General features: G+C 40.8%; 1 protein-coding gene across 4 annotated transcripts in view; it reads left to right on the plus strand.

The window, feature by feature from the left end:
• The window catches only part of trak1a (trafficking protein, kinesin binding 1a), a 33,213-nt gene extending 11,553 nt beyond the window's left edge, over window positions 1–21,660 (plus strand). The window contains exons 3-17 of one of the 4 annotated variants that reach the window (XR_521124.1): window positions 4,984–5,060; window positions 6,738–6,854; window positions 7,076–7,176; window positions 7,365–7,473; window positions 7,843–7,921; window positions 8,588–8,718; window positions 8,824–8,898; window positions 9,284–9,421; window positions 9,543–9,619; window positions 9,709–9,948; window positions 10,480–10,808; window positions 13,531–14,001; window positions 15,321–15,423; window positions 15,801–15,936; window positions 17,059–17,134. Coding sequence is in view for 3 of the 4 variants with exons in the window: in XM_008304455.1 (XP_008302677.1) it covers window positions 4,984–5,060; window positions 6,738–6,854; window positions 7,076–7,176; window positions 7,365–7,473; window positions 7,843–7,921; window positions 8,588–8,718; window positions 8,824–8,898; window positions 9,284–9,421; window positions 9,543–9,619; window positions 9,709–9,948; window positions 10,480–10,808; window positions 13,531–14,001; window positions 15,321–15,423; window positions 17,059–18,133 (3,122 nt within the window). In the remaining variant the exon portion in view is untranslated. Of the gene's footprint in view, window positions 1–4,983; window positions 5,061–6,737; window positions 6,855–7,075; window positions 7,177–7,364; window positions 7,474–7,842; window positions 7,922–8,587; window positions 8,719–8,823; window positions 8,899–9,283; window positions 9,422–9,542; window positions 9,620–9,708; window positions 9,949–10,479; window positions 10,809–13,530; window positions 14,002–15,320; window positions 15,424–15,800; window positions 17,038–17,058 lie in introns of those variants that run through there. The other 3 variants (XM_008304457.1, XM_008304455.1, XM_008304456.1) reach the window with 3 other exon arrangements.
• Window positions 21,661–24,081: the final 2,421 nt, after the last annotated feature.

The following is a 24,081-nucleotide window of genomic DNA, read 5'->3' on the forward strand; positions in this document are numbered from 1 at the left end:
GTAAACACGTTCACCTGTGAAGGTTCCTCTGTGTCTGGCCCCGCCCTGGAAACAGGTGTTAGTCTGGCACTGCCCTGCTCTGTTGTCACCATAGAGGCCAAACTGGACTCTACCAAGTTACTCTCAGTTGAGGGGGGGGTTGTGAAATGACTTGTTCTCATTGGATGTGAGACCTACATGGGAAGCAGCGTCCCATCTAGCTCCAGTTTACTTCTGTACTTTGAACCACTGCAACTGTAAAATATTACAGATGTAAAACGTATTTACAGAGTTTGTCACCGTTTTAGGCTGCTGATTAACCTCCTACAAACTGAGTGTGTGCCAGTCTACCCTGTGTCTGTGGTGAAGTAGAGTGGTCCATTCACTGACCAGTCACAGAGGAGAAGAGGTGGAGTCTGGGCTCACTGAGCTGCCACAAGGGAAAAATGATACACACACCTTATAGAAATTCATCCAGCTGATACTCCTTGACAGGTTTAACCACACAGAGACTTTGCCTGTCATTTACAATGGAGTGTTTAGAGAGACATACGCCCTCTCGACTTTGGAACCGACACAGAGCTGGATGTGCCCCGTCACATCTGTGTGGACACACATTTAGGTGTTGATTCAAAGATTGAACAGGTAGGAGCCATGGCGTTGCACCTGCTGCCTTTGCGGTTTACTGGTCGGTTGTAGTGCCAGAGCTGAGGATGGCACTCTTCGTGTGTGCCACTGAGGACGAGCTGGAATTCACCAACCAGCCTGATGAGGACAAGGAATATGTTAGTTTGCCCAGTCATGATGGCACAGAGCAGGAGGAAGAGGATGACGAAGAGGAGGAGGAATATGTCTGTTTTCCCAGTGATGAAAAGTACAAACAGGAAGAGGAGGAAGAAGAAATGGATGAAATGCAACAAGTTTTGTCTGAAGGTAGTTGTGGTCGTCTTTCTCATTTAAGACAGTGGCTCTTCTGCCGGGTTCCCCGCTGGGATGTGCTTTGGCTTGCACTGTGTCATTTGTTGTTGTGTGATTCTTAAGTCTTAAATCCTTATTGGAAGAGATGATTCTGGCTCTGGAGGGAATCAGTGGATACCTGTGTAACCTATTTGAAAGGTATCATGTCTCCTGTGGCTTCACCCTGCAGGTTCACTCCCTCGTGTCGCTGGTTGTGTTCGTATCTTTGGTCTAGGCACAGCATGGTTCACCTGCCTGCTGGGCTGACATGTTCAAATATGGGCTTGGCACTTTATTCCGACAGTCACATCACTGTTGTTCATTAAGTCCCAGCACGCTATAGTTTTTAACTGGGCTTTAAAATGCCCAAATAATCTTGCTTTACATTCAGGCTTTAGCTTGGGTTTAGTCTTTTTGAGTTTACCTTTTATATGCACTTATACTAATAATGCTGTATTAAAACAAGGTTGAAGGTCTGGTTGATCAGATTAACTGAATTTTAGCTGCCAAAGTAAAGTTGTTATAGGTTTTACAAAATATGTATCAACAGAGGTGAGATTTATGTATTTTTTTGTTATGAAAAAAAAAACAAAAAACAGTTGTTATTGGTCTTTTGGGTGATGGTGGATGAATTATGGCTGAATAATATTGAGGGAAAAACTGAAATCTTAGTTTTTCTGCAATATAAATTAAAAATGTACAGGATTTTTTCGTAAACAGGTGTCTTGAATAACTCTATTTGGAAATTGAAAGAAAGTAATTGGGGTGATTTTGTAGGGAAGTGCAGCTGCATTGAAATTTAAAAAAAAAAAAATAAAGCAGAAAAAAGCCATATTGAAGGTATCCACAACAGTTTGTTTTGGATGACATTCAGATCAGCCTTTGCATTGCCGATGTAAATAGTCTCATGCCTCGTGTAGTGACAACAATTGCAAGACACTGTGTTGTGCGCACATTGCAGTGTTGATGTTAACACAATACATTGTGTAGCCGTGGTTTAAAGCGGAGAACAGGACTCGGATGGATATGTTTCACAGTGGCAATAAACATAGATATAAACCCAGGTTCAATAAGGAAACGATGCTCAATGATACACACTTGCATCACATTTAAATAGTTGTTATCGCTGTGTTTGGGGTATTGATTGGAATAACAGGGCCTCCATTCTGTGTGTCCTCTTGGTGTTTGTTTGTGTCCAGGAGCCTGTGTGTTGTGTGTTGCCCAGTAGCAGACAGGAGTATCAGGCTGTCTGTAACTCCAGACTCCTGCTGCAAAGCACCCAGACAGAAACCCAGCAGGGTCCGCTAATAGATTCATCTGGAGGTTTAATTATGTTTCAACTCAAAACTCTGAGTGACCTGTCAGAAAAATGTCCTGAGGTGGTTATCTATAGCTCTACTACTCTGTTAGGGTGGGACCTGAATAGTTTTTAGCTCTACGTCTCTTGTTAGGTGCTGCTGAATGAGAACAAATGTGTGACTTTTCCTGTCCTTTGTCATCCTCCTGGCACAAAATAGAACAAGAAGGAGTGTGTCTGTCTTAAGTTACCCACTCTTTGTACAAAATACCAAGAAAACATACCGATCACCTTCCAATATCAGGTTACACCTTCTCTCACGTAATCCAGGTTAGAGGTGCTTTCTCTTATCTGCGTTGTCCTCTTTGTCTCCACTGCCTGTTTATTATCAATGTGGATTAACGCAGGAAGCCAGTAAAATAATTGCTGTGTACTGTTACTTTGTTAGTTCATCCATTGTTACTTGTTTAAGTTTAGTTATTTGACCCGGGTGGAGTGTTAACATGGAAATAAACCATCATGGTATTTCAAAGTCAGAAACAATTAGAAAGCATGAAGGTAAACAGGCTGCACCCTGTCTGTCTTATCGAGTGTACAATCACACAATAGAGCAGATAGCAGATGAATAAGTGGAAAGCACGGGCGCGTGTGTGTGTGTGTGCACTCACGTACGTACATGTGTAAATCTCAGGCCAATTTGTTCACCATGGTAACAGTCTGTGTCTGAAAACTCACTCAGGAGAAAAGGTTGCGTGTGTGTTTTTTTAAAAATGGATTTTCTCCTAGTTTGGGTCTGTATCAGGCAGATTTTTTTCATCATTGATGTGAAGAAAGTAACCAGTAAGGCTTGTATAATCAAACCCTGAAATGCCTCAACATGTATTGCAATCAAGGTTGCATGCATGTTGCATCCCTGGAGGATAACACCTTGTGACTGTGGTGATCCGATGAATTTTCCACCATAGCATTGTGATAGGAGATCTTGAGTGATCTCTTTCAGTTACTGGATGGATTGTGGCGAAACTTTAATACCTAAGGCAATACATGCAATTTTTCTGCAGCACCATCATTATTTCAAACTGTTAATTTGTCCTATGCATTAATTTTTAACCAAACTCTTGCAGGAATTTTTGGTATTTCTTTAATCAGATTTGATGCTAACATGCCAGTCTTACATGAATGCCTTCACAGATTAGATGGTGAACTTGATAAACATTATAATTGCTGTGATAGTGTACTATTGTGCGTAAGTACAGCCACTAGCATGACTTTTACGTTTAGTCTCTACAAGACAACATTATTATTTGCAATCTTGACTAAGTGGATGAAATCCTGGACAATCCTAGAAACCTTCGGGTAAAAATACACCGTGAGCACATTGAGATTTGACCTTTATTTAATCAAACAAAATGCCTCTGTGAAGCCACTCAGTGTCGTGCACTCTCATTCAACCTTGACTGGAAAGAAACGCTTACTTAATAATGGATGATAATGATGGAAAATATCCTTAACTAACACACAGCCAGCTAGAGTCCTTGTGTCTGTTTCCAGAAGCCCCACACTGCCTGTAACGCATGACGATATGAAAATGTAGTGTTTGCATCAGCCAACTCTCTTTTGCATTCTGTGAAGCCTGTGAAACGGCTCTGTTGTGTACGTTCCTTGTGTGCCGTTTTTAAACTAAAACTTTGGTGGAAGCTAAAGTAATTACATAGCTGATTTGCAAAGGCATGTGTCATATCGTCCCCCAGACAGTGTGAGATCACACTTTTACTCTTCAGCTGACAGCGGTAAGAGTGAATCATGACACTGTTTAAAAATAGACAAAACCTAATGTATCCCCACTGAGTCCTTTTTATCAGCTTGGACGAGTGAATGCGGTTTCAGAAAAGTTGCAGAAATGAAGCGACTAATTTTCCAATTAACCAAGGATAAGTGATAAAATCAGTCTGACAACAAGTTCTGTTGTTTCAGGTGTTTGAATTTAAGTCATATTAATGTACAGTCAGGGGTGCAGCTCTACACTGTGACCACTGTGTCTGCATTCAATGTCTTATCTGAATAACAGTGGGCCGTACGGGGTCAGTGTCATGGGTGTGTGTGTGTACAGCGTGGGTGTGTGCACTTCTTAGGAATATAATATGAGTCATGAACATGGAAAGGAGATAGCAGAGGGGCAAGTGAAGCTTTGTTTATTTGTCAATCACGCTAGTTGTAATGTGAAATCCAACACGTAGCTGTGTTTGCTATACAGGGTTACATAAGCTGGTATTTAAACTAGCTGACTAAAACTAATGCACTCCGTCCCATTTCTGTCTGTGAGGGTAGAGTAAACACTGGAAACACCTTTCTGTATTACACTTTGGAATTTTGCAGTGAATTAAGATCTTAAAAATGGTTTGAACAAATCTGAACATCAATGTGGTGATAAGATTAGTTGCAGCATTAGTTTTAGCTAAGCGTACCTAATGAAATGGTGATGTGTGATGTACATAAACATTTTTAGGCAAGTTAATGTGCTTAGTTTTTTATTATTTAAAAACAGATATCAAATCACTCAAGTTGGTGTGCTTTATCATATGCTGTTTGAGGGTCTTACTGTGGATGGATGTGTGATATGTGGACACCTACTCAATGAAAAATGGTCAGAATTTTAAGACTGTGATTGCACTCACTGTTCATAAATCTGATTTGGGGAATTTTGCATTCATCCTTTCTTCTTTCTTTTTTTCTCTCCGTGTCTACATCAGTGTTGTGTGCTGACAGAGTGGGCCAGATGACGAAGACCTACAGTGATATCGACGCTGTCACTCGACTGCTGGAAGAGGTACGATCATGTAGAGGAAAATCAGATAATACTGAATATAGGTTATAAATACAGGGTGAATCAGTAGAGCTAAAATATTAAAAAGTGTGCCCTATAACAGAGTTGTAATGCCATAAATCATAACAAAGAACAAAAGTAAAAGTTGAATTGTGAAGCACGGATGATGTTGGGAAAAAAAAGGTGGCTTGATATGCTATAGATATTTAACTCGTTAGACATTTTTTCACTCTACAATGTACGACAACTCTCTGTATGTACTCTCTGGATGTATTTTCCAACAACTTGTTGACAACTTGCTGCTCTGTATACCATTTTTGATCCACGCTGCATTTATTTTCTCTCGTCTGTTCTGTGTGAACACGGCCTGCAGTTCAGCCGAGCAGTCACTGAATTTTGCTCCTACGACTGCACCAAATCCTATAAAAAAACAACAAGAAAAAACTTAACTGCAGTTTATTTTGTCAAATTTTTAAATGTGACGTGTAGACTAAAGTGATTTTGTATCCTGATTTTAAGCATATACTTGGCTAATTTTCCTTGCAGAACTGCACATTAAACGTGATTAATTCAAGGACTGTGTTAAAGTTGAAAATCTGCCATTCGTTTTTCTGTAGTAATGAATAGGATAATTTGCCTAATTTAAAACAACAACAACAACAAACATAACATGCCTTTTAAACCAACAGGCAGTAAAGTAGAATAGCCACAGAGGAATGCAGCATATTCAGACACACTAAAGCAATTTGGTCAAATTTCATTATGTCATAGTCTAAACAAAGGTGACTTTATGAGCATTATCATAAAGCTTGTCTCCTTCAGCTGATATTCAAACCTAACTGATCCAACAGAATGCAAAGCAGCAGAATGATGTCACCGAACCATTAAATCCAACAGTCAGACAGTCGTGCTGCTACAGTCTAAACCTGTACACAGAGACGTCAGACCGTCACCAGCCTGATGACTCCAGTAGTGTGGGCTGTGTACTTCCTCCGGTTGGCAGCACAGTAATGTTTATAGTTAGGATCTGTGTGGCTGCTTGCTTTCATTTTTAGTCTCTTTGTTTTCCTTCCGTCCTTCCTTCCATCCTGGAATTCATTTGGATGTTCCTTTGACACGTACCACCCACTTAAACTTTGCTCCAGACGCTGCGAAAAATCCGATTTAGAGCTGTTTTTCAGTGCATATTGTTATTAAATGCACTCAGACCTACTGAAAAACAGGAGTGCCTGGTTTGCAGAGGTTCATAATAAGCCTTTAATTACAGTACAGTACATGCTTGCACAAGAACTTTGCACTGTGGTGGACAATGAGAGGTGGAGGTACTAAGGTTTCTTTTTTGAGATAGCACAACTGCTCTTATTTGGTGATAAGTAGAAATGGTGTTTCTATCATCCTCTGTTTTGCCATTTTCCTTGTTATTAAGATATTTGAATCCTCCCTGAAATGTTAAGCTTGTTTAGGTTATCATTCTATCCTTCACGTACTTTATTCCTCGAGAACATCTCACATGCCTAGCTATTAAAAGTGTATCCGGACCAGCAGTTTGATAACTTAGTTTATCATAAAGACCTGAAACTGAGGAACAATGTTAGTTTGGGTCTGTCTAAAGGTGAGAGTTGTACAGTTTTATCTTACATGTTTTTAAACTGCAAGACAATTTTTCTTTTCTTTGTGCAGAAAGAGCGAGACTTGGAGTTAGCTGCTCGCATCGGACAGTCGCTGCTGAAGAAAAACAAGGCGCTCAGTGAGAGGAATGAAGTACTGGAGGAGCAAGTGGAGCACATACGAGAGGAGGTACACAGCATTAGTACTCATGCTTGTGTGTTTCTGAGTGCAAATGTGATACTGTTTGGGAAATGTCTATAGATATAAGTATGTGTGTCATATTTACAATACCTTACTGGTGGAATAGAGGAAAAAAACAAAGAAGCAGAATCACCGCCATGTTTTCTCTGTGGGTTTGGAGTTGTTGTCTGTCCTCTGCTTTAATGTTTCTTGTGTTTTTCCACATGCAGGTATCTCAGCTGCGCCATGACCTGTCCATGAAAGATGAGTTGTTACAGTTTTACACCAGTGCTGCAGAGGAAAGTGAGGGAGAGTCCACCACCTCCACACCGTAAGTCTCCTTTCATTCACCCTCTGGACTCACCTTCCTTCATTTCTCTTTGCTCAGCTTTAAATGTGTGGAAATGCTGCAGTTTCTCTGTACGGCAATAAAAACTATCTGTAAACTGTGATAAGGTGAAATAAACCAACACTCATTAAGCTCATCTCTCCCTTGTGTGTGTGTTTTTGTGTTTACAGTGTGCGTCCCAGTGAACCCAATGTGTCAACTCCTACTTTTTTCCCCCTGGACTCCTTGCAGAAGAAACTCAAAGATCTGGAAGAGGAAAACAAATCATTGCGATCTGAGGTACATGCACGCATGCGCACGAGCATCCTGCTAATAGAAATGGCTGACAGTCCAATATGGTGCATGCAATATTTTTAAAAGTATGTTGTTGTATCATCAAAATGGCATGTGAGGTAAGTCCAGGTGTAAACCAAGAATCATTATTATCATGTTCTTATTATATTTGCGTAGAAAACTAAAGATGTTGTTTTTTTCCACAGATAGTAAATACTCCAAAAATACATCTCGTCCCAGAGTCTGTTTGCTTTAGTCTCTTGGCCCCAATACAGTTAATGTTTTCATTAGGAAACATGATCTTCTCCTTAGTTTGAATGAGAAGTGATTTATTATAATAACGTTGACAATACTGACATACTTTTTTCGTTCCAGGCGAATCATTTGGAGACAGAAACTATCTCCTATGAGGAGAAAGAACAGCAGCTTGTCAATGATTGTGTCAAAGAGCTACGTGAGTATTTGTCACGTTCTTTTTGATTTTATTTCAGTCACTTGTAGGGCTGCCACTAAAGGATGCTTTTTCAGTGATTATTTTGCAGACTATTTTAATTTTAATCTAAACTATCAGTTTTCTTCCAAAAATCTACCTTACCATTTTATTTAAGTTCATTTTATTATCTCTGTGAGCGTATTTAGCAGCTGCAAGGAAACATGATATCAAAAGCTCTTCATAACAATGAATACACAACATTAATGGTGGTTTTTAATATTCTGATGGTGCATCTTGCAGCTTCTAGAGCATTGTGTTTTCTCTTCAGAAGCCGATGCATTGTGCAGTTTTGTACATTTCAAAGCTTTAGGTTTTTGGAAACTTTTGCACTGAATGAAGTCAGCTACAGCCACCTTTCTAAAAACTGGAGCCAACCTGTGATTGGACCTAAAAACAGCTAATGTTTAAGTGTAGCAGCTATGAAGTGATACAACAGAGAAACATTGAGTGAAAGCAATTGGCTTAAAATTTTGACGTTGAGCATTTTTAGTGCCAACGTCAATTATGCGGACTCATCATAGCAGCTACAATGTCAGCCACTTCTTCACTCTCTAAAAGCCATGTGGCTGTAATCAGGCTGCTTTTTGGCAGCTCCTGCCTAGCCTTAACACCTGCTCTCATTCGCAGGTGATGCCAACCTGCAGATCTCCTCTCTGGCCGAAGAGCTGGCCAGGAAGACTGAAGACGCCTCCAGACAGCAGGAGGAAATCACACACCTCCTCTCTCAGATAGTAGACCTGCAGAAGAAGGCCAAGCTTGTATGAAACCTCTGATATCTCTCGCAGATCTCGTTAAATGCTTGAAGCCTTTGGATGCAGTGTTTTTCACACCTGCTGACCTATTTTTGTTCGTGCTGTTTACAGTATGCTGTGGAGAACGAGGAGCTGACTCAGCACTTGGGTGCAGCCAAAGACGCCCAGCGACAACTCACTGCTGAGGTAAGGAAATCCACTACCTGCTAACCTTGGCCTCGTCGCTGCATGTTTTCCGCAGCGGAAAGATTTCACCAACAAATATTAATAGTCCAGGACAGACTGTGAGGGCCTGTCGAAGAACAACACTTTTTTAGCAGTGTGACCTTGCTGCCTTGTTATAGGAGATTTTTTATAGGACTTGTAGTCATACATCAAATATTATTATAACTTCACAGTCTTTGCATTTTGTAGCTCTGCATTTGACATCTGTGTTGTACTCATTTACTGTGTGTAGGATTCACCTGGTAGAAACAAATAACATCTGTGTCACAGTTAAACACTGTATTGCCAAGTGCTTAACTTATTCCCGTCTTTTCATACATGTATCTTTCTTTTCTATTCCTTGTAGTTGAGAGAGTTGCAGGACAAGTATGCTGAGTGTATGGAGATGCTCCACGAAGCTCAGGAGGAACTGAAGAACCTGAGAAATAAAACTCTGCCACTCAGCACACCGAGGCGTTTCCATTCTCTGGGTCTGTTCCCGATGGTAAGTGAAGATGTTCTCTCTTACATTCATGCAGCTTCATTATGCACAGAATGCTTGTATCACAGCATCTTTAGGGCCCTCATATAGCAACGGTAACAGTTTTGATATTTTTCTCCTTCAGGACTCTTTGGCAGCAGAAATAGAGGGCACCATGCGGAAGGAACTTCAGATGGATGATCCAGACGTAGAAGAGCAGAGGTACAGTCTTGATGGCTAAAATAGTCTATTTAATGATCTGCTGTGTCATCATCCACTGGCTGCATATTTACGTGGTCTCGTTTCTCCAGATTGCACCCAAAGCGAGTGTTCCAGACAGTGAAAAACCTCAACCTGATGCGTCAGCAGCGTTCTTCTCTGGCCCCCTCCCCTCTCAATATCCCGGGCTCCAATCAGACTTCGTGCTTCACCTCAGGACGCTCCAGCAGGGTGGGCACGCCTCGCTCAAACTCCATTTATGGCAGCGAGACGGGAAGCGGGATCATCCTGGACAACAGGACCGGCAGTATCCTGGAGACTCCCGACGATGGGTATGAACACATGAACTCTGCCGGTACAGACAGGAGATCTTAATAAGTATTTCGAAACACTGACATACATTTGCTTATTTCAGTTTCTCAAATGTGACAGTTTGCTGTGTTTCTTTGCCTCAAAGTAAATTTCTTTTGCACTATGATGTGTTCAATTTGGGTTTTTTTTTTTTTTTTTATCAGAATCTATAAATTCAATTTTTAACATTTCTTTAAAACATTTCATACACTAAACAATTGGGGAAAACATTCTTTGGATCATCAGTAACACCCTAATCTGATTTCAGTTTAATCCTTTTTTACCATTTATTTCCTTTACTCCTAATGGGATGCTCAGTTTTTTTTTAATGTCAATGCTAATGTTTGGGTTTCTTAGTATGTTTCTATAGTTTATTCCAGTTAACTTCTTTCTTTTTTCAAAACTCTCACACGAAATGGACCAAATTAATTGTACAAAATGACATCAGAGAGAGATTTCTTTTTAAAGTCTTGATTGAAAACTAATAATGCCAACCATGTCTCCCTCTTCAGGTCAGAGGATTCTAACAAGCGCCCCCCTGGTACCCCTGGGACCCCAGGCAGCAGGGACCTTGAGGCAGCCCTGCGGCGTCTGTCCCTCCGACGTGACAACTACCTCTCAGAAAAACGCTTCTTCGAGGAAGAGAGGGAGAGAAAGCTGGCTTACCTGGCCAAAGAGGAGGAGAAAGGAGGCAGCGAGGGCAGTGGAGGCCCAGGGACCCCAACAGAGAGCTTGCTGTCGCTGTGCTCGCATCCCTCCATCGGGAGCATCTGGTCAGGATACTCATTCACAGCGAGGTCCTACCTGCCGGAGAAGCTGCAGATTGTAAAGCCGCTAGAAGGTGATTATTCCTCTCTGAGCCACAAATCCACTAATTCTCCACACGATGAGAAAGAGAATCAAAATCCTAACGTTCAAAAAGTCCTACACAATGATAATGAGATTTTAAAGAAAAAACACAATCAGAACCAGAACCTGGCACAGATTTCAAACTGTAGTCTACGAAATACTCCCAAAAATTATACCCACATTTGCCAGAACCACAATCAGTATCTGATTTTTCACAGCCACTGTCAGTCCAAAATCTTACTCAGTGCCTCGCTGGATCCTAACAAGCTGAGGAGAAGCTCGTCGTTGTTGGAGCTGAGCAGCCTGTCAAGCTCTCAGACTCTCCTCAGAGCTCCGCTGGCTTTAACCACAGGCCTGCTGGAGGTGTTGGACCAGCAGGAGGGCACTTTAAATCTTCAGCACTCCTTTTATTTCAGGCATACACAGCCACGCTGCTGGTTTGAAATATAGGATATTAGACTGGTTGGAGCATATAGTTAGTCAAAAATGAATTCTTGAATATACCTTTTTACAGCCGATTTAAGCTTTTCTATTACATTTTAAAATGCAAGTATTATATTCAGGTATGAGAACATATACAAAACCACAAAGGGATATAGAGCTGTACTGTATACAAGGCTTTACATTTATTTCTTACACGTATTTACAAAATGTGGCACTTTCTGTATCTTTCCACACATGTAGAAAAAGTAAAGAGTTCATTTGCAAAAACAGAAACTTTGCAGATTTTCAGAAAACCTTTTTTTTTGTGCTTTGCTTGAGACAATATCAATCAAACTGAAGTTGAGTGGATTTGACTCAGTAGAAATGACAAGACAAAAATAGAGATAACTTAAGTTTCATTGATATTGTCTCAGATAGACGATGGAAAAGTGGGCTTTCTGAAGGTTTGTGAAAAAAATGAACTCTTCAAGTATCTTATGCCTTGTTTATTTTAGTGATTTCTCTAATGTATTGGTTGTGGAGTTTGAAACAGTGGTTCTACAGTACTAATACAAATGTTTTTAGTTTTCTGCCCGTATCCTATCATTGTCTAATTGAAGCAACAACAGCCTTTCACTTTATTTTGTTGTAATGCATTCATGCATTATGTAACTTTTAGGGCATTCTCAAAATCCTCCACTAATCTGTATTTCTTGTTTTGTGGCTCCCTCTAGTGTTTAAACTCAGATACAAGCACTTGCAAAGGAGAAAGCTAATATCTAAACCCCATACTGTATGAAAAGGGAAGAAAATGAAGGAGAGAAAAAAAGGAATATATGAAATGTAATGATATATTCTTTGCTCTCGATCTGAAAAAGCAATGAAATGTTACATTTCAAGTCTAATGATGGTTGGTTAAGATATGAGAAATAATGGAATCACGCTAATTTTTTAATGTTATTTCTTATTTCTTGGTCGGCTCAGATTATTTGCATGCCATCTGTCATCATGATTTTGTTATTCATACCTTTCTGGCTGCTGTCACATCTGTACTCCTTAGAAGTCAACACTCCACAATACGGTGGGTTTTGACAGAATGTTTTCTTTATGACCCTTTAGTAAAGACACTAATGCTGCATTAGTGTCAAACCACTGTATGTACTGTCCACCCCTTTCTTTTGTCTGTTGTCGGCCTTTCTTTTCTTCATTTTGTCTTTGCACTTTACTTCCCTTAACGTTTTCTGTTTTCTTTGTTGACAATTTCTTGAATAAAATCAAACTAATTTTCTCACCTTCCTTTTCTCTTATTCCTTTATTTGTTCTTTTTCCTACTGACATCCCTCAACATGTATTCTGAGAAAACAACCATTCATTGGACTTGAAATGTGACTAATTCACTGTGCAAGGACACTTCAGTCGATAGAGAGACACTGTGTACTTTGCTGTGACATTCTCTGTCACCGCTGTGTGTGTGTGCGTGTGTGTGCGTGTGTGTGCGTGACGGTTTATATACTGCATGAAGGAGTATTGTAGCGATGTAATAATCTAAGAATATGCCTTTGCCTGTCTGTGTGAGTACATACATGTGTGACATGGTGTCATTGCAGCTGCGTGCACGTCTCTATTATCAGCAGGCCTGCGTGTATGTTTTCATATATTATCTCTGACAGGAAGCCACTTTTAACACCTTAAAACATGGAAATGACATTTCCTGAACAGAACAAACGTGTGTATAGCCACATGCATTGCGGTCCTTTTTCTTCACTGCAGCGTGTTACTGTAGTAAAGCAGCTTCTGGAGGTTAGCAGACAATGGTGGGAAGCTGATCTGAATCAGGTTGGGTGACGGTATTCAGCTGAATGAAGCAGCCCTCTTCCTCTGGGTATTAAGAGGAAAGTGTGCTTGCAGTCTTCCTGAACATGCAATTGTAGAAAGCTACACAAGTTACACTTTGTAAATACAGTGTCAAGGCTGTCTATTTAGTGTTCTGAGCATTAGAAACTTAGAAACCTTCAACAATACCAAAGTGCCCATAAAGTCAGGCTTCAAAAGACATTTTGAGGGCATGCGGTTCTGTTTATTGGCAAGTTTTTAACCTTGTAAAAGCATTTTACAGAGAAAATGTGCACATTGCTGCAGGTTTTGCAGGACGTCTAGTGTATGCATATTTCTGAGAGGGATACTATCAGGGAAGAAAGTAGCTAAAATTGCTGCTGTCTTTACCTGCTGTACAAAGAGAGCAGCTTAACATGAATTTGTATGACATGAGACTGTTGTGTTTTTTTCCACAGGCTCGGCTACACTCCATGCATGGCAGCAGCTGGCTCAACCTCACATGGGCGCTCTGCTGGACTCTCGGCCTGGCGTGGTCACAAAGGGCTTCCGTACTTTGGCGCACGAGCAGGACCAGGAAGACAGCTGGCAGCTGGACCAACCAGAGGAGGATGAAATCTCATGTGACTCATTTACAGGCTTGTTGGAAGAGTGCTCTGGTCCCATGGATCTGCCTTGCTCTACCTCGACTCCTTTGGTCTGCTTCAACAAAAATGGTGACGCTGACGACAGTAGCCAGTTCGAAACACCGAATGGAGCAATTTGCGGGGCTAGAGAAGCAGTTCGAGTAAAAGACGGACATGTTCCAAGCATGCCCCTTCCACTCTCCGCCCCTTCTTCGCCGCTCCCCTCTTCTTCCGAGATCAACGGGCAAGTGGACCTCAAGGAGCTCCAAGCCTTACAGCCCAGCACTGTGGACCGCATGCCTGGTGAGGGAGCCTCTTAGCTGAGGCCACAGCACTGCATCCAACCATAAAAGCTTCATTTTTAACCCTGGAAACATGGGAGTAAAGGGGAGGAGGGTGAAGAGGAGGGGTGGGAGGTTGAGGGATTGGGGAAGGCATTCAATGGACGTATCACAATCCCAGTGTGACATCCCTTCCTGCATGATCACGCTCATGTGTACACACCTGCACACCCACCCGTCCCAGGAGCAGTTCCTGTGAATGCAGCCAACGAACCCCATCAAGACAGAGTACATCTTTTTTGTTGTTGTTCTTCTTTAATTTACTTCATTTTACATCTTCATATTCTTCCTTCTCAGTTTCTTTCACTGCCACACTTTGCTTTATTGCAGCCAATCACTTATTTTTGGAATGCTTGTCCTCGTCAATCCTCTGCAGTCAATCATTTTGAAATATGCCATCAGTGATGATTTTAGTTGAAAGAACTTTGAAACTTTTTCATTTCATTAACTTATTTTGGCCCTAAGCCATACTATTAGTACGATCCATTTCATTTGTGAAACACCAGTGCAGCGTACCAACACATGGATACAGAAATATCGTGGCTGAGGTCCAGTTAATGCTCACGTACGTGCATTCATGTGTCTGTATCCGGTGTTATTAGTGCAGCTGTTCAGTCACATGAGCGCTGACTTAGTAGCTTTGGTGTAGGGTCACCTTTATGCACACTGTGGTGCAAATATTACTGCACTGTGTTCCTGCAAAGCGAGGCATGACGCCCTAACAAGAAATAATCACAGCTGTTTTCAGCCAATGCACATTTACAGTCAGCCAGCTGTGGTGTCGGTCAGGATTCATTTTCACAACTTGACTGCCTTCTTACAGAGAGCGTGCATCATTTTAATATTTATTTACAATTCACCAGTGTATTCAGTTGGTATAATACATGCCATGTGCAAATACAAATCATGCCAGATGTATTAGCCTGATAAATGGAATGACTGAGAGCATAATTTTGCAAAAATTATCATTAATTGAAATATTTCTTTCATTCCTGAAATCAATTTGATGGAATTACCTTAAAGCTGTATTTAGCAGGTCATTTTGTGTAATGTAATCGGCTGAATCTTTGTAAGCAACTGATTTCTCATGATAAAGGCTTAACATAACTAACTAAAGGGAAGAGGTTTAGGAGCTAATGTAAGCTGGTGCTTTTGCTCTGGGCTTCTACTATGATCGTGGTCTGTTGTTTCTTCACTTGTTGTATTTTTTGTGTTTGGTGCAGTTTATATCACTACTAACAGCCTTTTCTTCTCATCTTTTTTCCCCTTCTCTCCTTTTAGTTCATTTCCCAGGGAAGTGTATGTCGCATACTAGCTCCACATACACCTTCACCACCTGCAGGATTCTCCACCCCTCTGATCAGCTGACCTCTGTGTCCCCCAGGTAAAACACATCTTATTTACCCTAAAATCTATTATAGCAAATTGCTTGATTGATTGTGCTTTTAAAATGCCCTTTGTCATATTTCTTCTTGGTTTATATAATGAATATCTTAAAGTGCAGTACATTCTAATGAACACATGATGGCAGCCAGTCAGATTGCAGTGTGTCTTTACCAAATAGCACAGAGGGTAGAGGACAGTGCCTCCTACTAACAGTTTATCAGTAGAGGTTGTGGCTTAAACAAAAAGCTCCACTGTATGCAGTCAATAAAATACCAGCTTTTCAACCGAGGATCAAAGTTTGCTCTCATTTCCCTCCAAAACAGATTCTGAGGCAGAGCTATTCATACTCTCTATGCTGTCTGATTGGCTCGACAGGTCATGTGATGAGGACGAAGAAGTGGAGTTGTATCATATGGTTGTCATGGCCGAAGTAGAGCAGACCCATTGAGTGCACCTACTGGTGTGCACATGGGTGAGGAAATGCATGGTGGTGCATTCCCAAAGACTCTGGGTGTGTGAAAACCGGAATAACAGCAGAAATTTGCTCTAACTCTCTTCTCAGATCAAACTTTGAGGGTCGTGATGTGTGGGCAGCTATTTGAGGCAAATATTGGCAGTGCTAAACCTAAAAATAAAAAGTCACAGTCATTGTGAAAAGCTGCCGGCTCTAGTTAGCCACAGCACTTAACATCTGATTTGCCTCGATTGCTTCCTCTCAATATGACCCTGACTAACAACCAAACACCTCAAAGCTATGATTCGAATCACTGATCAAATCAGATCAAATCTAACTATGTCATTATTGACTTTTGGGGGCAGTATATGGTGGAAATAATTTAAGCAGAAAGGTCCGTTTCTTGACTGGCTCAGGTATCATTACGTGGCTTTAATCAGGTGGTTCAGTCAAGTGGTCAAAGAGTTCAGTCTTAATTAAAGCTGGATTTTTGGCATCAGATGTGAAGGATTCAGCATCAACAACAAGTCGTTCAGCTCCTTCATACCTCTGCCAGTAGAGCCAAAAGAGAAAGTTAACTGTTGGGGAAAACCACATGTCTGACATTCTGGTTTCTGAAGGCTCAAGACTGAATAAATACCTGAAGAAAGATAATAGCAGCTGTCAGAAACTAGACCCAAACTGTCCAGAGAACCAGCTGCAAGGAGATCACTCGCATCTAACACTGCAGGCCAGCTTTGAATCAAAGAGTTTCTTCTTTGCCCACTTGGCCACATAAAGGTCACATGATGATGCCTGAATCAGCACAATTTGGTGTATGAAGACATAGATGATGGACTTTTGCTTAATTTCTTTTCACCATGTAACTACTTCTGTCAGGGTTCCAATAATTAACTTATTGTGTGATGAACTGTCCGATGTGTGTACAATGTGTCTATGAACCTTAGATGAGGCCTAAAACCTGTACGTACTAGTCAGTTGCCAAAACAGGATGAAGATTAATTTAATTCATGCATGGTGTTGTTTTAGGTTGATGGTGTCCATATAATTCTAGATGACTCTTTATTTGCAGCATTGATGTGATAACTCATCAGTTTGTGTCTGTTTCTGCCCTCATGCTGCTTTCCTGCTGATCCTATCCCCTCCTCATCTCTCCTCCTTTCATTCTTCCACCTCCAGCTCAGCCATAGGTTCTTGTCAGAGCAGCGCCTACATCGGCACACCTACCCTGAGCCCCTCCCCGATACCCTTCTCAGCCCCACCCACGCCTTCCTACACCCCCTGCTGCACCCCACGCCGCCTCTCCCTCTCGCTGTCGCTAGCCGAGTCCTCCACCAACCTTCGGGACTCCACTAAGACCACCAGCACCTCTCTAGGCCTGGTGCGCCTCCTGCTGGAGCGTGGGATTTCTGCCTCCGTATATAACCCCTGCAGCTGGGACCGAGTGTTGGATGCTGGTGGAGCTTCGCCGTGTGTGGTTGAAGCGCAGCCGCAGAGGTGCGCAGACAGACCGGAGGAGGGTGAAATCAGACGGTTACGGAAACGTCCAGAGTCCCTCTTCCTTGAACCCTCAACACCCCCCAGCTCACCTCGCTCCAAGTCGGCTTCCTCCACCTCTACACGCCCTGTGTTTCAGTTCAGCCCCTCCAGCGATGACCCGCCGTACTACGATGCCTTCCTTGCCTCAAAACCAGCTCGTACCATTCTGAGGGAAGTGCTGGGGGAGGCAGAGAGAGAGCGGGGGGACCAGGCGGATGATGACAGCCAAACAGAGATGATGAACCTGCGGCTCGTGGACAAACTGAAACGTTTCCGCACCCTTTCCCCGCATTCTGCTTCGGTTTCATCCGGGAGTACTCTGTTAGCCCCCTTTGGCTCCACCGGATTAGGGAACAGTGCACTGGGTGGGGGGCTTCCAGGTTTGAACGCAGGACTGAGAAGGAATCGAAGCTATCCTGCCATGGTGGGGGCCAGCATGGCTATGAAAGACCCAGGAGGGCCCCCCAGTACAGAAATACTCATACCACATACGATGCAAACCCCACATGCACAACACGCAGTGCATACACAAGAAATGGGCAAAGTGCAAACAAATCACACACTGGTGGCAAAGGCCATACAGATACCACAGACTCTACATGCACTGGAAACAGCCACACCACAGACGATAATACAGAGACACACCATACCAAATGGTGACCTGCGGGATTCACCAAGACACGGCCAACACGACGATGACGAAACTGGGACATAATCAGTAATATTCAGTGCATTAGTCCATATTTCAACATGCGATCTCAAGTATTTTACAGTACAACACTCATGTGCGCACATGCATTTATTTGCAAACCCAAATACCATACACATGCAGCTACAGCAGCCCCGAACGAAGTAACTAAACAGTCCGCCCACAGACTCACTCAAACGGCTACTTATCCTTCTCAACAATCATCGATCTGATCAGTGAGAACTGAATAAAATAAGGTGGCGAATAAAGCAGTAGTGGCTGAAACTGTTACACTGTGTTATATTCTGTCAGGCCAGACTAATGCTGATGGAGTATGTTGCCTTCCTTCGTGTGCATTTTAACTGTATATTGTATATGAATTATACTGTGTCATATAGTATAATATTAAAGGCCCAATCTGGTGCAGAGTATTTTTCCCCCCTAAATCTGTAGTTTTGTTTCATGAATGAGTGCACTACTGGGGAAAAAAACCCCGAACATTCTATGTGCTTCAGTAAAAGGCAGCTGAGCTTCTTTTGATGTTTCACATTCATTCAAGAGGCTTCCTTAGTTCTTGCTAACTGGTGGTGAGTTCCAGGTATTTATTCTAATTATCAAGTCACTTGGTTAATGGTCACTTAATGACCTGAGGTGTGAATACTGATAAAACTATCTGGGTAGGGATCTAAAGACTGCATCATAAGTACCTGATATGTGGTTCCTTAGACTGAACAGAGGATGGCCTCACTTACAGGGCAGTTTTTAAATCCCTACCCAGACAGTTTCACCACTATTCACTCATCGAGTCATGTGAGTCTTGGGTAGGTCATGGGCCGACACCTGTATTATTTGGGTTGAAAATAAACACCTGAAACTTCCCCTCCAGTTGGTTAGAACTGGAAAGGCCTCCTGGAAGAGAGGTGAAATGTCTTTAAGAAACAAAAAAAAAAGAAGTCCAATTACCTTCTAGTGAACCATTTAGGATTACGATTACCTTAATGACTGAGAATCCTCACAGACATATTGAATCTTAGATGTGCTGTACTGACCTGAATATATTGTTTTTTTTTCTTTGAGATTTATTTGGAAGAAGGTATACTCCAGTAGGACACAATAACAATTTAGCAAAGTGCTGTGTCATGGGTCGTTTGTGGCTTGATTGTCGCCATTTTCTATCAACACAAAAAAAACTCCTGAAAGCATTTTACCCATTAACAACCTTAAGAAATGACATGACACAAACAGTACAAAATGATTTTTTTGTGTTTTTTTGGCTTTGCTTTTGAAATTTCAATCTGACATCTGTAAAAACTTTGTCAGAGCACCCAAAGAGACAAGCATTTTGTGCGCACAAAATGACTATTTTATGCGTCATGCCATTCCAACGTTGAGTCTGTGATATGAGGTGGCCTTGCCAAAGACAGACAGACTAAAGACAACCAAAGCTAAGCCAAGAAGACTTCATCTGAAAACATACGTCTTATTTTCATGCCTTTATGGTATTTTTAAGACCTTACTTGTTTATGCCTGTACTGCACTGGAGTTAAATGGAAGCTATAGTGTCACATACAGTGGCGATGGCTCTAGAGATTATTGTCTACCAGCAACCCTTTCCCCCGTCTCTAATTCTGCAATTTGTACTCTTAAAAAATAACCCAGATTGGGGCTTTAATGTGTCCTCTTGCTGTGACTGAATGTTCTTATGTGCCTAAAAACAACCATACTGTATCTCATTGTAATATGGGTTTGCATTTGTTTTGTTCGATTACTTTAATATTCTAATTTGCCTTTTATTATATGGTATGCAGTAGAGATAGAATAAATAGGAATAATAGCGCAAAATAATTTATTTGCATCAGAACCTGCCCACACATGCTCATTTGAGATGTTTTCGGTTTGTGTTTTCATCTCCCGTTGAGTTTTGGACACTGCAGGGAACATGTAGTACATTAATGGTAACACGGAGCAGGTCCACCAGTGAAAACACTGACGACAAACCTGCAGAGAACACAAAACTTCTGTTGTTTTGTTTTTCATTTTCATGCAGTCAGTATAGATGGAGTCTGACGAATATAGGCACAAACATGTTAATCCAACAAAATGCAGATGGGAGCTGCAGCATCAGAAAGTACAGTCTGCCGCAAGCACAGCTGAACCCCGAGCTTTCCCTGAAAACCAAAGTTACACCCTGATAAACCCTCAGAGGGACCACAGTGTCACAGAGTTGAAATCTGTTTGTGACTGATTCTTTATCGCAATCATCTCTTTCTTTTTTCTTTTTTTCCATATTACATGTGTGCATCTTGTGTCAGAGTCATAAGCATACATGCTGCCACCAGGTAATATATTCTGTCAAAACAGGCATGTGGTGAAAAAAAAAACATTGAAGCAATATTAAACAATGAGACTTTTCTGAATGTAACTGTTAAAAGAGTGACTTGAAATATCCAAATGTTGGTTTTAAGAGCCTGAGCTTTCATGTGTAACAGTTTGTTGCTGAAGGGAAGTTTTGGTTTCGCTGACCCAGATACAGTATCGACCGTATGGACTCAGACTTTGGTGCATGTTCCTCATAAGTGTACTTTTATTTTATTTTTTTTTTTACCTCTTGCACATGTTCTCTAAATCCTGCTTGGGTACATTTAAAAAGTGAGAATGTGAGCCTGTCCAGGTGACATGTTATCACACATCAGAGTCCTCATGCAGCATTTTAAACTCTTACATCCGTCATGCTGATTACATCCGTTAAACTCTGATGGTTCTGTACTGAGTTGGAGTTTGGATACTGTAACTGGGCCAGTGATTCATTAATGCAATGAATGGATGAAATGGCTGGCTGTGACGCTGGCAGTGAGCTGATGAAATCCTTAATGATTAAGGGACTAAACTAGCAGTGATTGTCGGGTGAGAGATAAATGATCATTAAGTATATTTATGAAGTACTTAGATCATCAGAAGCAAGAATATAACTGAATGACAACTGTACATGTTCAAGTGCAGGACTTTTGCAGATGTATTTATTTTGAACAGACGTGGAATCATTTGTCACTGTGCAGGTTTACGTTCTTCTGCTAGACATTTCTGTGGCATGTAGAATGAAATGGCTTCTTAGAAACATTTCCATTGAAAACAGTGTGCTGCCTGCAAGCCTACAGTGCATTCAAGACAGTATTTAAAAACAAAACCAGGTGAGAAGGCTGAAACATGAAGAAGTTGGTGTGTGTTTGTGTGAGCTTGTTTTTTCTGTGTCACTTCATCTGAATGTAAGTTATTACAAACAGTAATCTGCTGTAGGGCCGTATATTTGTGTACAGTATTTTTGATTTAACTTTGGTTTGTTTTAACTTCATGAGGGGAACTATTAATGCATTGTAAATGTATGCAACACAGTCATGCTAACTTTTTTTTTTTTTTTTTAAATAAACAATAGAGAAAAAAGGTAATTTAGTTGTTTATTTATGGTGAAGAGGAAAAAAAATACTTTTCTGGTCAGGGACTGACGAGTTTTATTCTACAGAAAAGATTGTACTGTCAATAAAATAATAAATACATAAGGACGGTCTTGTTTGCCTTATTCAGAAAAAAGTTGAAAGGGCAACACAGCAAGTGAATAGAATAAAAATATTTCATATTTCAAGTTTTCTGAATTGTATTATATATATACTTAAAATTTCCCTAATTTGCATAGAGGGGGGGGGGGGGGTGTCTCTTTCATTCCATAAATCATAAAATACTGGCAACAGCCACAAGAAAATCCAATTTCATGATGTTTTTGGGAATTAATCGATCTATGCATCAGGCTGTGGCTGATATATCAACAAACCCCTCAGGAAAAATTTTGAATGTAATATAAAGTCTCTATAAATATAAAGTAATATAAAGTCTAGTGTATGTGAGTTATATTGGAGAGAATATTTCTGGGTCAGAGTATGAGGGGGAGGAAAAAACAAATTTTGAGAAACCAGCCTTTAATTATATATTTTATAATGAAAATAGAGAAAGTGTGATGAACCAACACCTAAATGTGTATTTGAGTTGTTTCATAAATAAAAAATCTTTGTTAATTTTCAACCTCTAGTTTGGGGAAATTGACTTTGACATAATAACAATAGAACCATAGCATGACACAATTTCAGTAAATGGCAGTAAAAACACTGAATGTCCACTAAGTAATATCTCAGTAAAGATGTTACTTTGCAGAACTTTAATTTGTTTATAACGTTATTGCATTGGTTTATGCTCATTTGTAACTCAGATGTCACTCTTTCTTGTGATATATTAACATATATTGTATGAATATGTCAGTATTTGTGTAATGATTACAGTGCATAGATAGTAGCATGTCTGGATATTAACACAGCCATGCGATGATGAGTTGATGAGTAATTCATGCCAGAGGAATGTGTGTGAAGATGGATGCAGCTTTATGTCAGGCTGTCTCTACAATTAGATTAGATGGAAATTTAAAATTATTTGTTCTCACCCACGGTGTCGCAAAGACAAGCAACACGAATTGTTGGAAAGGTGAAGTCCTGCAGTTTTACCTCACTGCAATAAATACTTCAAGAGCCAGCTGAGAAGAGAGGATGTTCAGGTTTGTCTAGACTAAATACTGTATTTAAAGTTATTAGATATATTTATGTAATTACAGGCACCAATTAAACAGCAAAGAAAACTAGACAGCTTAGGTTTGTTACTGTAGTTATTCCACTTACAGCTATATTCCACAGGGAGGCAGTGTGCCTCAGAGAACAGAGCTGACAGCTGGCATAAACACAAACCACTGCCAACTCTAAGCCTGCAAACGAAGGCAAACCAGCACTGAAAGCTTAAGTAAAGCACCCAGTGTTGGTCTAGTAAACCCACTCAAATGATGGAAGGCAACACTGCTCTCCATCTGAACGACGGAGAGAGAGGAGGGACAGATGGATACGCAGCACTGGATGGTTGTGAAATGGTTTTTGATGCTTAGAGGAGGACTGGCAGGTGTGTCTGCTCCCACAGGGGAAATGAGAACATTCTGCAGACCTGAGTCAGCCAGGAAGGAAAGGAGACGCAGGAAGAGATGAGATGATGGTAGAGAAGGAAACTTTTGTCCCTGGCAAGTCTCAGTTGGCTTGTTTAGTGGTGATATTTTAGTTCACAGTAACAGTAATCTGTTGGAGTTCGTCATCTGTTGAGGTAATCAGACGGAGTAGGCAGCATTAAACATGTGCAGTTCGAGCATAGTTACAGGCAATTTAATGGACATCACAGAGAAAACATAATAAAAAAAATTTGATTAAAAAAATGAATTCAGTCAAGATAAAAAACAAAACAAAAACAAAAACGAACAAAAAACAAACTCTCTGTTCCTCAAGCTTCAGTCTAAAACTCCACTTCTCCTTCAGTTTCTGTGCATGTTTCAAAGCCAAGATTACTAGAGAGACTCTTGGACACGGAGTAATTTACAAAAGCTTGAAAACAAGGTCCACTTCAGCAATGGGATGTGTGATAATATCTTGAAGAGGTGAAACATGACGGGCTGCATCCATCAGCAATAATCCTTCACATTGTGACCAAAAGGAGGGTGCTTCGGAGTCGACCTAAACTTCCAGAAGCCTTCAACACAGCCAGAGACTAAATAGGTACAAGATTTTGCATTACTCTGACTGAAGAAAGTCATAAAAAAATTCTTTCTCATTATTTTTGAGAGAAAATTGAGCAAAATTTAGCAAATAGAAATAATTTTGGTAATCTTAACCGACCTAAAAAGGAAAAAATATTCTGATTTAATGTCAGCTAGTGAGAAAAAAAAAGATTTTGTCTCTTCATACAGTGTTGGAAACTTCTGGTTTGAACTATAGCTGGTAGTAAGTGACTATATACTGACTGTATCATTAGCAGCAAGTGATATTTACTTTTATCTATTCTTCTAACCAAATAATAACAGTCTCATAGCCACTTCTGTATGATGGGTTTAGAGCTAATTGTGG

This window comes from Stegastes partitus, unplaced genomic scaffold (assembly GCF_000690725.1).
Source record: "Stegastes partitus isolate 25-593 unplaced genomic scaffold, Stegastes_partitus-1.0.2 Scaffold2230, whole genome shotgun sequence".
Lineage (NCBI taxonomy): Eukaryota > Metazoa > Chordata > Actinopteri > Pomacentridae > Stegastes > Stegastes partitus.